Source organism: Corvus cornix, chromosome 4 (assembly GCF_000738735.6).
Source record: "Corvus cornix cornix isolate S_Up_H32 chromosome 4, ASM73873v5, whole genome shotgun sequence".
NCBI classification, from domain to species: Eukaryota; Metazoa; Chordata; class Aves; order Passeriformes; family Corvidae; genus Corvus; species Corvus cornix.
Window position 1 is genome coordinate 794,837 of NC_046334.1, and position 15,309 is coordinate 810,145.

Genomic DNA, 15,309 nt, shown 5'->3' on the forward strand with positions numbered 1-15,309 from the left:
CGCTCCGGGGCCGGGCGGGGCCGGGGCTCCCCCTCCGTGTGGGCGCGGGACCCCGCGGGGCGCCCTCTGGCGGTCACGGAGCGCGGTGCGAGCGCGGCGCCCCCGCGCGGGCAGGGCCGGCCCCGCAGCCCCGGAGCGCGCTCCCGCTCCCGCTCCCGCTCCCGGCCCCGCCGCTCCGCCAGCCCGAGGCCACCGCGCCCTCGGGAAGAGCACCGCCCGCCCCGCCGTCCCTTCCCCGGGACCCCAGCCCCGTGGAGCTGCCGCCCGCTGCGTCCCGATGGAACCAGCGGGGCTGGATCGCCGTGAGCGGGAGGAGCTGCTCCGGGGCTCCACCCGCAGGTGGACCCCTCCAGGTCTCCACCTGCTGCATTTTTCCCTGCTTCCTGAAGGAGGATACCTGTCAGACCACTGGGCTCATCTACATCCTTGGTCCCCAGGGAGATGTATGAGGACTCTGCCCATGCTACCTGCTCCAAAGCTCAAAGAAAAGATCCCTAAGATTGATGACGGTCAGTTCCTGACCCTTCCTTCTCACCTTGGTTATATAGTTTGGTTATTAAGGGGATGATTTTCACTTGCACCAGGGGTACCACTCCCAGCAGCTGTGCAAAGATGCCAAAAGCAGCCCACAGCCCAGCGCTCCCCCGAGTTGCCTTCGCTTTCACGTGCTGCCCTTTGGGCAGGCCCTCCTTTTCCAGGTGAGCTCAGAGGCGGGAGAGGTGTGCAAGTAGGGGTCCCGCTTGCAGGGAAAGGGGCCCAGAGGGGAGTGGCTGGTGGGGGTCCAGTGGACGCATAGGTACGTGCACTCGTAACACTGGTGGAGCCAGAGAGGCTCCGATGGTTGCTCTTCCCCTAAGTCCTTCGATGGTTATTCCTGGCCAAGGAACAAGGTCAGAAAGCTAATTTGATCATGGCACGTTTCAGCCCAGAAACCAGAGGTTTTGTGGAGAAGCCCAGGCACACCAGCCTCATCCTCACTGCCTGTGCACAGGCGACAGGAGTTGGACAGAGATCTGTGCCACCTCCGGACCTTCTGGTGACCCCGCAGATCCAACCACTCCCCCAGGTATCCCAAAACATGCTTCAGTGGGTCCAACACTAGAGTGTCGGGGAGCCCCTTGTATGACCCCACTGATTCTGGGATCTCGGTTCAATCAGACAAGACTTGGTGCATAATGAGGGAAAAGACACAAACTCTCCCATAAATGCATAAAGTTACTTTATTTTCAGTATACATTTAATTTTGAAAAATATAAATGCTAAAATATCTCATCATCTTCATCTTTTGATTCCATAAAAGTCACAATAGAAAGCTTCATAAAACTGTAAAATACTATAATGTTATAAGGAATTTCATGTTTTATATTACTGGAAAAAAAAATCATCACTTTAATATATTTGAAATGTTTTCTGCTTTTTTCCTTTTAGTTCCACCATCTGATCCACTTTGTTTCATCCTAAGCTCTCATTCTCTCCTCCAAAGCAAACACGGACTTAGGAGAATTAAAAACAATAATGAAAGTATCTGAAAGTGCGACTTGATTCCAATACAGACACAAAGCTGTATCAGCCCAGGGGAGGGGGAAGTGCAGGCCGGGCAGGGACCGAATTGGCTGTAGCCAGCGGCCATCATGCGTCCCACCGTGAGCTGGGACCTTGGATTTGCTGGGGGAAGGTCATTTCTGACGGCTGCCTCTGATCTTGGAGGGCTTTGGGTCAGTCTCCACATCTGCTCCCTGAAGCACCCACCCCCAGGCTTTTCTGACAAAATGCCTAATTTGGATTGAAAGGATGTTTTAGTTATTTTCGAAGGCATACGGCGTGCAGAGAACCTTTCCTTGCCATGTTGCAGGCTCTTCCCTGCTGCAGTGGGTGTTTCTCATGGAAAGCCCCAGAGAACCCTTTGTCCTGTCGGCAGCGCTGCTCTCGGCACAACACAAAAAACACAACACAAAGAGAAAGATCTACATCAGCAGTCAGGACACTTCAAGTGCATTTAACATGGTTCGGAAGCAAAGACCTCCTTTTTGGGGAGACAGGTCACCAGGCACCAGCAGATGGAAGCTGTGCCTGTCGAACTGACCGGGAGAGCCCCTGGGATCCACCTGAGGGCACCTTTCCTCTGGGACTACTACACATCCAGAGTCTGGGCAGGACCCAAGCAGCTCCTGTGTACTCTGCAGGCAACGCTCGAGCCTGCGTCCCCATGGTGAGCCAGGAGCAGGTGTTCACCAAGAGATGGAGCTCACTGGCTAAAGCTGGCATCACACTTCCCAAGTTACCTGTCCTCCAGCAGCAGAAGGGATCCCAGAGCTACTCCTCTTCAGGTCTTTCCCAAGTCTCCCCAGCATTTTCAGAGTGGGTTGCAGCCAGGTTCCTGGGTTACCCAACACAGATTTCATGGAAATGGGAGACCCCTCGAGAGTGAGCAGGGGCTGTATGGAGGTGATGGCTCCTATGTGGGAGCAGATGGTAAAATTTGGCATTAAGGTCTCAGCACCATCAGAAAATCCTCTTGACTTCACCAACCCAGACTTTGGTTTCGCAAGGACTAAGTGGCAGCATGTGCCCATCCTCTGTTACGGGATTGTCTCCATCAGGGAATTCACCTGGAGAGCTGGGGTATTTTTTCTTCTTGTTTTGTTTTTCATTTTTGGATGAAGCTTTTAGTGTGTTCCCCCATGTCCTGGTGAAGTGCAGTTTCCCAAACGCATGTTTAGATGCACGCACCAGTATAAACACATTACGGAGAGAAAAACCTCTCTCCTGAGGTGATGCTCACTCGCTTGCTTCCACCCCAAAATCCTGGGATACCCGTGCCTGGCCTGCTTAGTCTTGCTGCATCGCTGGGTCTGGGGCTGAGTAGCCAAGGTTTAGGGTAAATTCTGTAGATGATGGTAGACAGGTGTGGGATGCAGGAGGATGCAGATGTTTGCGAATCCGAATGTCGGGATGAACATCCCAGCAGGCCACCTTCATCTTCCTCCTCGTCCGCTGTGCCTGAGCCACACCTCGGGTCTTCTCACTGCACACACACACACACACACCGGTGTCCCATGGAAATCATGGAGTGATCCCATGTCCGAAATCAACAACAGGGATATAACCAGCATCTGTCCGTAGCGTTGGACCAACAGTATCTTTAAGACTCTTCTAAGATCATGAGAGATTTAAGTCTCCTTCACAGCAGGGATTACTCATAAAAAAACTCCAAAAAACCAACATAACCCTAAGAAAAACAGATGCTTTGGAGCAGAAGGTGTTAACTGAACTGATCCAGCTCTATGCAGGTCCTGGAGATTGTGGTGTGATGTCGTGGGTTTGTTTTTTGTAAAAATCACATTATATATGGTACAATACATTTTTTTACAGAAAGCCTGGCATCTAGAAATAAGAGGTAGAACTACTCATAACTATATGTTTCCTGCTGCAGGAAAAAAATTCATTTTTCTTTACAGTAATTAAAAAAAGGTTAAAAAAATTGTCAAAAAAAAAGAAGTCATAGGTTAGGCCCCCATAATTTAAACAAAATAATCTAGGAAAATAACACTCTTCCATGTACCTGACGGATTAAGTCCATTAAAGTGTTTCTTTAAAAAAAAATTGCATAGGAAAGGGACATTTCCAAACATGCTACAGCGATGGCAATGGTCTGTCTGTGCTGGGAGTGAAGTACCTTCTCTTTTATCTACAGGTGAGAGCACATGAGGGTTAGCAGCATGTTCCAGCATCTCTGAGCAGTGGGAGCAGACATGGAATTAGCCTGGAGGTCAGCTCTGTTCTGCCAGACAAACACCGGTGCACAACAGCCAGTGCCTCTGGCATTCCCACAGGTCCGACGTGACATCTGTAACGCTCCTGCCCTCGCTGCGCTTCGGAGCCGAGGAGAAGGCAATCCGAGTCCTGGGCAGCGCGGGGACCCGGACAGACCTGGGGCCGTGGGGAGGGAGGGGCAGCGGGGTGGCTCAATTACCTTCACCGGCGGGAGCAGGGAGCTTCTTAACATTTGGCTACTGACAAAATGAATTTGTAAAAGATTGGACAGACAGACAAATTACAAAGTAGTTTCTGTTCCCTTGCTCCTCCAGAAATAACCATTGTCTTCAGGCTCAAGTTCTATTCTAATTTGAGGCACAACTTTTACTGGAGTTCGTGGAGGGCTGCGAAGAAGACGACAGACAACGTCAGTGCAGGACAAACGCTGGGCTTTGGGAATACACGGCTGGATTTAAGGTAAGGCCCACACACAGATAATCTGAATGAGCTGGTCTGAACACTGCTCACAGCAGCAGGCAAAACCACCCATTTCACTGACCCAGGAGCTCCAAGTGTCCTGCACTTGTGCCTCACAGAATCCCAAAGTGTTTGGCTTGGAAGGGACCTTAAAGCTCATCCAGTTCCACCCCCTGCCATGGACAGGGACACCTTCCACTAGACCAGGCTGCTCCAAGTCCCGTCCAACCTGGCTTTGGACACTTGCAGGGATGGGGCATCCTGGTGCTTCACTGCAGGCTGTGACAATACCCATCAACTGCCATTGAAATAATCTGGGCATCGCCACTGGGATGAATTTCAGCCGCTGTCTAAGACCTGTAAGCACGGACACACCTTTGATGTTTCAGAGGAATAAACTTGCCTAGGTCCAGATCCCACTCCTGGTGCCGGGAGGCCCAAGCTGGCCCCAAGGACCGGACTCTGAGCAATTATTACTTGCTGCAATTTAAGATTATTATTTACTCTATTTTCCACCACAGATATGGAAAAATGGGTTATTTCCCCTTGGCAATGCCCCTCTGGACTCCTCCCAGGAGCTCCACGTCTTTCTCCTGGTCCGACTCCCAAACCAGTCCTCAGTGCTGCAGCCAGGGTCTATCCAGGGCCACTGGAGCCTTCAGGTCTCTCACAGGCTCTCCACTCCCCATCCCAAGCACTGCCAGGGGCTGGAATAACTATGGAATCAACTTGTTCATAATCACCTTGGGAAGCAGCAACCCAGTGTAGGGAATGTTCTGCAAGTGTTTTTTAAGAATTCCCTATAGGAAACTTGCTGTGTTCTGAGAGGGGGCAGAGGTGCATTTTTCTGACTCATTCCAAAGCGCACTTCCCGGGTGCTTACCTTGGCATGGCGTGTGATTGAAGGAAGGGAATTGTATCAGCACGATGTGTGGCGTTCAAGGAATGTCGGTGATTTTTCTCCTGGGGGAAGAAAACCTCAGCTGTCATTGCGGCAGCACCAACCGCGCCTCAAGCCCTGCCTCAGCGCCTCCAACCCACATCTATGGGCCAAGCTCTTTTCCTGTTAGCTGCCAGATGGATCCACAGCTTGGTGAGGAAACACTCCATTCCTGTCTCTCCTCCAAAGTATTTGGGTGCGAACAGGACCCATTTCCCAGGAGTTCCCCCACCTTTTGGGCTTGACACTTACCTTGGATCTACACCCCTCAGTTACCCCGCACTCCCACTGTCGCACCCAAAGTCCTTGGGAGAAACAGGGTGGCTTGTGGCCTGGACTAGCTTCTCTCCCCCAACCCTATGGGAAGCGTGCTTTCTGGGAATAAGAGTCCCATTCCCGCTCTTGCTGCAGGAGAGCTGATGTTAGTGGTACTATCAGGAATATACTCTGGATGGCAGAGTTGTATTCAAGCACAATCCCACACTGGTGCTGATTTTTTTTTCATTCCAGTGGCCTGGTAAATTTTAGTTTTTATTTTGCATTGTTTCTAATTAAAAACCAGCAAATAAAATACTGGATTATAAAAATGCATAAATACACTAACCAACTACAGCTCAGCTCATGGGTGATTTACCCTGTTCTATCTCCAAGGGCATTCCCACAAATGGGTTGATGGCAGAATTACCTTTTCCTGAACTATTTTAGCCCTTAAGATGTTGGAAAAAAGGCATCTGATCCTAAAATCCTGAGTAACAATATTTAGGATGCAATTTGGTTTTAGTACATCAGGAACGTACAAAAAACACAGAATGAGGAGGATGTGTGGCTGCCTGAGGCTGATTTTGGATGATGCGCTGACATCAGCAAAACATTGAGGATATCCAAACAGCCAAGAAAATGTCTCCTTTCCAATGGTTTTGTTTTATAATCCCAATCTCTAAGTGTTCCTGTATCTAAAACCCACGGGGTAACGCTTAGCATTCCCTGAGGCCTCTGTATGCTACCTAAAGGAAGGGGACCTGGCTCCCAGCTCTTCAGCCCTACGGACAAATTAAGGATCTAAAGATCTCAGGGTTTAGGTCCTGTTCCTAGGAAGCACTAGCCTGGCAGCAGCACTGATTTATTACTTCAGTTTGTATTTCTCCCCTCCCCCCTCAGAAGAAAAGAGCATATGACACCCTTAGTACTTTAAAAAGTCATCCCAAAGGCAAAATCACCAAGGTCAGCCGTGATTCCTCACTTAAAAGAGGAAAATGTAAAATGGGAATGACTGAAAATAAAGATTAAATTCATCAATTATAGCTATTAACATGAGAAATTAAAACCAAAAAGAAGAGCACAAATCACCCTAGAAGGGAAATATGTTAATGGCCAACTGATCTCTGCCTGTGCAGCTTAATGACACAAATAATTAATTACTCTGTTAAATGCTGATTTTTGCAACTGCTTGGCACCTAAGGGAACAAACAGTGACAGGACAGCGCTGCAAATCCAGAACACCAGGCTCAGAGGAAAAAAATAAATCCCACCATCAGCAGGTTAACACCAAGGGAGAGAGGGAGAGGAAAGGAAGAGAGAGTGGGTGGCCGGGAGGCCTGTGAGGAGCTGGAGAAAAGCACTTAAACTGGAGGCACCAGAAGGAACAACACTGATTTTGTAACCAGCAAGAAAAAAAAAAAAAAAAAAAGCTCACAAAAGCAAAATCTGTCATAAAGCAGGGGCCTGGAAATTAAAAAGGAGAGGAAAAAAAAAAAGAACAAGAGAAAAGTACTTCTCAAGTAAAAGGAAAGATTAAAAAATAAAAAATATCACTCTAAATATACAGAGATATATTTTTGTAGTGCAAGTCAGAGTCAAGCAGGCATGCAAGAGCTTAGTTCTACTCACTGTCGGCAGGTTTGCTATCACTTAGGAAAGGTTCCTGCTCCATGATGTCCATTGGTATTTTAATACTTGGGACTTTTTCTGAGTAGGGGCAGTCAGACTGTGAAAGAAACGTGTAAAAGGTCTTAGAATATTCCCAGTGCTCTCTCTCTTTATCGTCTCCCACACATTAAAATTATCCTTCACATAGTTCTGTAAGAACGAGGACAAGAAAAGAAGAAAAAAGAGAAAAGCATCCTCCAGCTTAGTTGCCTGATGGATTCCACTGGTTCCCCACTGCACCCCACTTCCCTTCATCCCTCATACTCCGAAAATAAAACAGACTGAAAGAATAATCTTGTGGAATTGTAACTTGCAATAAATCTTCCCTCTTCCCACCCCATCGTCTTCTAAGACACGATCCCATTCTGCCTGGAGTCAGCTGCAGGAAATAGAGATGGAAAATGCATTTGTGGGTGGACACAGCAGGGCACTGGCTGCTGGAAAAGCTCATCCAAACCCTTTATCCTGCTGGGATTTTTGTAAAAGCCCTTGGTTGTTCCCAATTGCTCTACAGGGCCCAGATATGACATGGCAGAGGTTCCTTACATCAGACTGGCTCAGATCTCTCTTTAATGCAAGTGGAGTCAAACCCAATCTCAGTTACACCTCTGGTTCATCAATTCCAGAGCCCTTGGAAGAATTCTGTAACCCTGGCCCAGCCAGAGAAACAGCAACCAGGTCAGGATGAGGGAAAAGCCAGGGTTGGGTACCAGCAGAATTTTACACCCCACTGCCTTCTGTCACCCACCTGTTTCTGCTTAACTGGAGGTGCTTGGAATTGTTTTGCTCTTTTAAAAATAAAGGGAACTCCTCATAGGCAGGGAAAGGCTGATACTGCCTGACTTGGCCAAAGCAAGAAAAGTGGGATTTGCCAGAAGTGTTGGGACATCTTTGTTCCTGAAGAGAACCAGACCCACAACACCAGGGCGGAGGGAGGAGACCTTTCAGTCAGGGCAGGAAAACACTAAAGAGGCCAGAGAATGGCTCTCCTTGGATTATTATTCTTATTTTTAATTTGTTTTTTAACATAACTGATATCCAGTGCCTTATTTCATACTCCAACAGCAAGATGTTTCCTCAGGACTATTTTTATGAGGCTCAGGGACAAGCGAAACTCAAATAAAGCACAAGCAACACCCAGCAGTTCCCTTGGCTGAACTCGGATCCATATATTGCCCCCCGAATCCCACAGGATTAACTCTGGGGGGTGGATATTTCTGGAAGGGAAAGTGTGAATGTAATCCAACCAGTAATGCCCAGTGCTGTATGTTCAGGAAGCTGGTAAAAGCAAGTGCTGAAAAAAAACCAACAAGAGTTAAGAACCAGTATTTTGCATAAAATCTCTTACCCATTAGGTTAATTACTGTACCTGGAATTCAGGAAAAGCCTGGGAAGAGAGGAAGTATCTTAAAACATACTGGAGAGAGGGGACCCATGGCTCGGGATAAGATGCTGCTGGATTCACACCAGTCAAGAGGAGGGGACGGAGTAAAACCTTTGCTGACTACTCAGGAGGGCCTCTTTTAATCTCATTTTGGTTTGCTCAGAGGTGCTCAAGATAACCCTCGCCCTGGGAACTGGAGGAATGATGGGACAGGGCTGCTTGCTGAACTTAGTCTGAACTAAAAGCCAATCCTCTGAGCTGTTTTTCCCACTGCACTAAAATGGGATTCTTTTCCAGCTTCAGGCGACCTTACCTCTCCCTACACCCCAGGAAAGGCCCTTCTTCATGGACGTGAGCAGAAGTGACGCCATGCTTAGAACTCACCACAGAGTGGCTTTAGCACTTCAATGCAAATTTAAAGGATTTGAGTTAGAGCTGAGAAGGAGAATATGTAAAAGCACCAGGACTACATTTCTTCTTTTTATATATAGAGAAGGAAAGAGAACAGTCAAAGGCACATGGGTCTGGTCTAGCCGGGTCACTTTTCACTATTTAGGGCATGCTGCCCCCTGAGGTAGGACCAGAGTGTACTGCAGAGGGCACGGATGCTCGGGAAACACTTAGGTGATGAGGTTTACCAACACAAAGCAGTTTTTCCTGCAATATGACAAATCACATCTATTTTGTGCTTTCCAAAAGAGCCATTACAAAAATATTAAAAAAAAAAAAACCAGAAGGACCTGAGCTGCTGGTGAAAAGCATTCTCCTCCTAAAATGCAAGAGACAACGAAGGGGAGAAAGGCGCAGGAGGGAAGCTGGAGGAGGCAGGGTCATGAGAGGCATTCTAGCAAGGGGCATGACATCTCAGCAGGTACCTGGTGCTCTTGGAAAGTGCGATTTCATTCCTGGCAATGCACAAACCACCCACCACAGGCTGGAAAAGGGAAGGCAGTGTAGAAAATAAGTTTTCTTTGGGACCCATTTGCTGCAGCAGCAAAAGACTGAGCTGTCAGCTCCCCAGGTAGCTGGAAAATGTCCAGCCTGCAGCACTGGGCAGGGCATGGAACATGCTGGGGGTTAGCTACTGGAAGCTAACCCCGGCAGCTACCTAGGAAGGAGGAATATGACAAGAGCAGGAAGCTCCTTACATCATCATTGTCACTGTCCATACTGCCCTTCTTCTTTTTCTTCTTCTTCTCATCCTCTTTCTTCTTCTTGTCCTTTTCTGGAATGACGTCGTCAAGAAAGCTTAAGTCATGCTGGGAAAAGAGGTAGTCCATGGCTTTTCTGACTGCCACCAGGGCCAAGATCTGCAAAGGCAGAGAGGCATTCCCAGTCACATTTTACCTTTCATTTGGAACACTGCATTCCTCTCAGTTCTGCTTCTAAGCCCATACTCTTGAATTCTGGCTGTAAATGAACATACAGAGAAGGTGGTGAACACCTGGGACATCTCTGTCAGCTTGAAAGGTTGTGCTGTGACTGCCTCATGTCAGAAAAAAACAGAAGCAGTGGACACAAAACAGTATCATAATCACTGAGTAATCCTGTATTACTAAACAATAAATAGAAAAAACCGAGCACTTGCATTTACTTTTGGAGGCAGGTTCACAGGACAGCCTGAGTAATAAAACCTTGACTTACTTCTCACCATTTGCCCAGCTGAGCTCTTAAGAAATCAGACAAGTGCCAATCCATGCTCCCAGAGTTTGCAGAATAAAGTTTACTGGGATTGTGGCAGCAGGAAACTGGAGGAAAAGCTTGTTCTGTGCAAGACTGCAATGAAAGCACTGGGAAAAAGGAAGGCACATGTCTGAAATGGGTGTTTACATGGACGCTGGGTCTGACCCCCCCAGCAGAGGCCACTGGGATCCCACATAGGCTTTGCTAATGGCTACATCCACAGGCTGGAAGCTGTAACCCATTCCCAACAGGCTGCCTTCAAGGAAAACTTTGTCCCAAGCAATGATGATCCGCAGCACAAACAATTCCTAGGAAAAGATCTCAAGCATTCACTTGTGCAACTTAAGACGCAGTTACGGACGTGAGGAATTACTCAGGGTGGAAAGATGCCATGCAGACACTCGTGATCATCCCACTATGAATTACTGTGTTGAAAATGCCTTTCCTCCAAATAAACAGGGAGTTGGGCAAACCCTCACAAACTGGAAGTCTGTATTTTTTTTTGCTCATGAGTGCAGAAAATTGAGCTTTTGCCATCACATCCAGCTCCATCAAAGCTGTGGCTGTGCCTTCCCCGAGTCTGCACCATTCTAACAAACTTTGGCAGCCTTGGGTTTCACTCAGATTCTAATATGGGCAGAGATTTTAGATTCAGCTTCCAAAATCAGTGCAACACAGCCATGGAATTGCGATGGAATGCCACATCAGTGGGAATTACTACTAATTTTTAACATCTTTTACAGGAGCATGTGTCCCAGCAGGAACACTTGGAGGATTTTTTTACTTGCATCATCTTTTCTCATTTCACCATCTTGTTCTGTATCTGGGTTCTGCCCTCCCTCCTTCTCTCCCTTGAATAAGCACTGCAGCTCCTACCTGCCCCCACAACTGATATTTTACTTGTCCATAAACCTGAAATTAGGTGACCTGGGGCCACGATTTATTCAGGAGTTTCATAAAGCTTTGTCTTTGCAGAAGTCTGACCCATCTCCAAGCCAGAGAGTGCCTAACTGTGTCTATAGGTCTAGTTCTAATATGAATAATCACCCACTGATGGTAAACAACATTAGTGTCTTTTTACTTGAGTTCAAGGAAAAGAGACATTCCCTTTCCCTCCCTCTGGCACCCCTCTTAGCACTGAGCCTCCTTCTTGGTTTTGTCAATTTGTGCTATTTAAAAGCCAGGGAGACATTTTGTATCTGGTAGTTAGTGTGGACTAAAACAGGAAAACTATGTCACTCTCCTTGGTTCGTGCAGCTCAAGGAGAAACCACGGCAAACCTCACCTTGGCAGCCACGAATGGTCAACACTAACTACACCATCCTGGGAAAAAATTAACTTTCCAGGCTCGTTTTCCTCCAGACGATTTATGTAAAGGCAGCCACAGCCACACTGACCCCGTGCAGTGCTATGTGAGTGCCGTGAGTGGAGCTCTGAGCCAGAGATTTGCCAGGGAGAGGTTGGATTTACACACTTACAGGAGTGTACAAGCAAGGAAGGAGCAGGCTGTGGTGCAAGTGAGGGATGTGAAGGAGTGTGGGGGTATACTTACAGCTTTTTACCGGCTAGGCTAGTAGTTTAATGCCTTAAGAAAGCCTCAAGCAGCCTAGAGGTAGCATGGGCAATCTAGCATTTCAGTAGCTCTAAAAGCGGCAAAATGGTAGCTGCAAATCTAATACCACCAGCAGAAGCAAAGAGGGAGAATTATAGCTCTTAGCTTGCCTAATTTCCCACAATTAGAAGCTTTCAAAAGAAACAGAAGCACACAGATGGTGCCAGAAAGAGTTGCAAAGCCAAAAGAGGGCAGGTCCCCCCTTGGTCCTCTCTTTTATTCGGAGAAGGGGAAAGGGGAGGACTGGGGGCGGAGCCGGGGTGACCGGCAAATCAGACCCTGCTAAAGAGTTTGAGTTACATTTGGTTTTGCCCGCGCTTGGAACAAAGGGGTTCAGCTTGGGGAGGGGGAGGGGAAGCTCGGAGCAGGCAGCAACAAAGAAGAGCATCACCTACCATGACAGGGAATATGATAGCGGCCACAGTGGATTTGAGGATCCAGAGGAGGGCCAGGCACACCACCTGCAGGAAGGTGAAGAGGTGTACCCGGCGCAGCGGGACGTGACGCAGGTAGATAAAGTCAGGCTGGTGTTTTAGAGGCATCAAGAGCAGCTTCAGACGATCCATGAACTGGAAAGGAAAATAAAGGGGATGGTGAAATGAAACCCAGGATGCACAAAGAAGAGAAAACAAAATGAATGCCTAAACCAGGGTCAGCATCACACTCTGGGGTATTTTTACTGTCCTCCTGTTCCCTGCTCCTGCCAAGGGAAGACATTCAGCCTTCAGGAGCAATGCTTTTGTTTTCCCCAAATAAATTGGGAGCAGAGGTCAACAGAGGCGAGGGCAGACACTGCACTGCCAGCGAACAGAAGAGCACCTCACCGAAGAGCAAGGAAGACGGGCAGCTTTCCCAGCAGTGTCCCTTTGCCCTATGCTGGACCGGATGGACTTGGGAGTTAAACCAAAATGGGGATTTCTCAAAGAGTAAAAAACACTCTTGATCCCAGTCCCCCCACCACCTGGGTCGGGAGCAGGGGAAATCCCCTACAGGAGAGCCAGCCCGGGGCCCAGCAGGACAATCCCCTCGTTGTCCCCTGCCGGAGCGCGGGCTCACTGCCCACTGCCTGGACCAGACGGACCCCGCACCAATGAATGGAAGCTGGAGCTGTTTTACAGAACACCCGAGGGAATTCTGGGGCTCACAGAACAGGCAGTCCCTTCCCCTTAGGGCACAACCCAGCACGAAAAAGAAAAGCCACAATTAACAGGGTACCAGAAAGCAACAAAACCGCGTCCAGCCTCCTTGGGCCAGCTACAGGCACTGGGCATGAGAATGGCTCCTTACGTAAGATTTCCTCAATGACAAAATGAGGGGCTTGGCTTCCCCTCCCTGGAGAACAATGTCCCTGCTCATTAGCATTGAGGAATGACCCTGCTGCCATAAATCATCCTCCTTGTTTGCCTTCAGTGGCAGAGGACCCAAACCACCCTGGGAGTGAGCCTGAGCTGGGGCAGAAGCCTGCAGAATCCTGGAATGGTTTGGGTTGGAGGAGATCCTAAGGGGATCCTCTTGTTCCACCCCCTTGCCATGGGTAGGGACACCTTGCACTAGACCAGGTTGCTCCAAGCCCTGTCCTGTTTGCCAAAGATGGACCCAGGCCTTCACAAAGCAGCCCCTGGCACTGACAAGTGCCCACTTGGCCACTCTCCCTTGGTCTCCCATCTCAGGACACCCAGGCTGTGGCAGAGTTTGTCAACAGCTGCCACCCTCCATGGGTTTCCTGGGAAGGAAGAGGAGGCAGTGAAGGGGAAGGGGAAAGCTGGAGGGTTGTGGAAGAAGCCCTGTGCTGGTTGATGACTCACCTGCACGCCGTTGAGGGATGCAACTCCCATGTAGAGGAAGACACCATAGAGCACAGGCATGGGAATGAACTGTGGGAGGAAGAGCATGAGAGACCAGGTGAACAACCTCCCCATATGCCATGCACCGCTAACACACGGTGGGACAACACTCCCAGCCTGTCATCAATTCAAACTGCACCCATGAGTGGACAACACAGAGGAATGAAGCGATACAAATAATAAAGCAAAATAAAGGCAAATAAGCAATAAATCCTTCTGCTGTGTTTTGAGAGACACAAGGACATTTGTGCAATCACACTCTCCCACTTCACCAGGACTTGGACATCTTGTCAAGAACCAGAGGGAACGATGCCAGTCACTCAGCAAGTTGAGCAGCAGGTGGGCAAATGTATTCCAGTGAGCTTCAAACTGCCTTTCACCTCTGATTTGTGGAAGCAGAAGGCAGAGAAGAAAAGATGGCAGCATGGTCCTGTAGTTTGTGGTATACCCAGTTTTCCCAGATAACAAGTGACAGAGCAAGAGGAAACGGACTCAAGTTGCGCCAGGGGAGGTTTAGGTGGGATGTTAGCAAAAACTCCTTCATAGAAAGGGTTCTCAAGCCCTGGCACAGGCTTTCCAGGGCAGTGCTGGAGTCACCATCTCTGGAGGAATTTAAAGGCAGGGTAAATGTAGCACCTGGGGACATGGTTTAGTGGTGACTTTGGCAGTGCTGGTGGGACTGGGTGATCTTAGAGAGCTTTTCCAGTTGAAACAATCCTGTGACTCCAGGTCCAGTCCAGCTCAGTAAGCCATGCAAATCCATGCAGAAAGGCTGTTCTTTGGAGTCCCACCTCAGCGACAACAGTCATGCCAAGCCAATCTCTGCCTGCTCCGTCTCTTGCACACATTAATCCGTAACTACTCCCAAATACAGGACTGTGACTTCCCTTCTTCGTTGCCAGGATGCGTCCTTTCAAACATCGCTTTCTGCTCCCTCAAAGTGCTAAGTGCTGCCCATTCCTCCACACTGGGCACATCTCCCCGCGGGAGTGAAGAAGGTGCAGGGGAACACCAGACAGGCTCCCCAGAATGAGCCTCTGTCCCTCAACACAGAAGTGGGCAGCCAGCCTGGCAGGACAGGAACAGGGATGCTTGGAACAAACCACAGGCAGGAGCTGAATAATGGCCTTTGCAGGATTTCCTGGAGCCCAGGGAGGATGGGATGAGCTCCAAAGGATAGCCCCTCGTGCAGTGCCAGGTGGCTGCCACTGAATGGCAGCCACAGCCAGGCCACAGCGCCCACTGTTCCCAGCACTTCTGTGCTGGGAACCCTCCCCTTCCTACCTCTGCACAGAGATCGTTGAAGAGGCAAGTAACACAGCAGCTATCCAGTGTTTTAGCATATTCCCCATCACCTTATTCATCATTTCCAGCAGGCATTTCCCCTGGGGGCACATGATCACCAAAGTCACCCGGCCACATGCTGTCCAAAGCCTCCCTGCCTGCATTTTTCCTTCCTTCCCGAGTCTCACTGCCCATCACCTCCTGTGAGCTTGTTAACTGCTAACTCATCCTTCTCTGGGATTTATTTCTTCCTTCGAGTGAGCCACACTGATCTTTCCCATTCGAAGGCAAATGCTTTTTCTGCAGCGTGGGGTCTGCCAACACCATTGTGCGAGGGACGGGGACCCAGCGTGTGGTTCACAAAGCTGTGGGTGACCACGGGATTCAAAACCCTCACTGGATC

General features: G+C 49.0%; 1 protein-coding gene and 1 long non-coding RNA gene across 11 annotated transcripts in view; one reads left to right on the forward strand and one right to left on the reverse strand.

Moving 5' to 3' along the window:
* Positions 1 to 198: 198 nt before the first annotated feature.
* Positions 199 to 2,438, forward strand: LOC104696826. The gene is made up of 3 exons (XR_753092.3): positions 199 to 509; positions 585 to 698; positions 925 to 2,438. It is a non-coding gene; the product is annotated as an uncharacterized LOC104696826 (long non-coding RNA).
* The window catches only part of SLC4A4 (solute carrier family 4 member 4), a 146,466-nt gene continuing 133,289 nt past the window's right edge, over positions 2,133 to 15,309 (reverse strand). For 5 of the 10 annotated variants that reach the window (XM_020585263.2, XM_039550501.1, XM_039550500.1 and 2 more), the window contains 5 exons: positions 13,584 to 13,652; positions 12,174 to 12,347; positions 9,632 to 9,793; positions 5,117 to 5,196; positions 2,133 to 4,160 (listed from right to left, as the gene is read on the reverse strand). In XM_020585263.2, the coding sequence (XP_020440852.2) occupies positions 4,055 to 4,160; positions 5,117 to 5,196; positions 9,632 to 9,793; positions 12,174 to 12,347; positions 13,584 to 13,652 (591 nt within the window). In that variant the 3' untranslated portion in view covers positions 2,133 to 4,054. Of the gene's footprint in view, positions 4,591 to 5,116; positions 5,197 to 7,060; positions 7,158 to 9,631; positions 9,794 to 12,173; positions 12,348 to 13,583; positions 13,653 to 15,309 lie in introns of all 10 variants that reach the window. The other 5 variants (XM_020585262.2, XM_020585261.2, XM_039550496.1 and 2 more) reach the window with 3 other exon arrangements.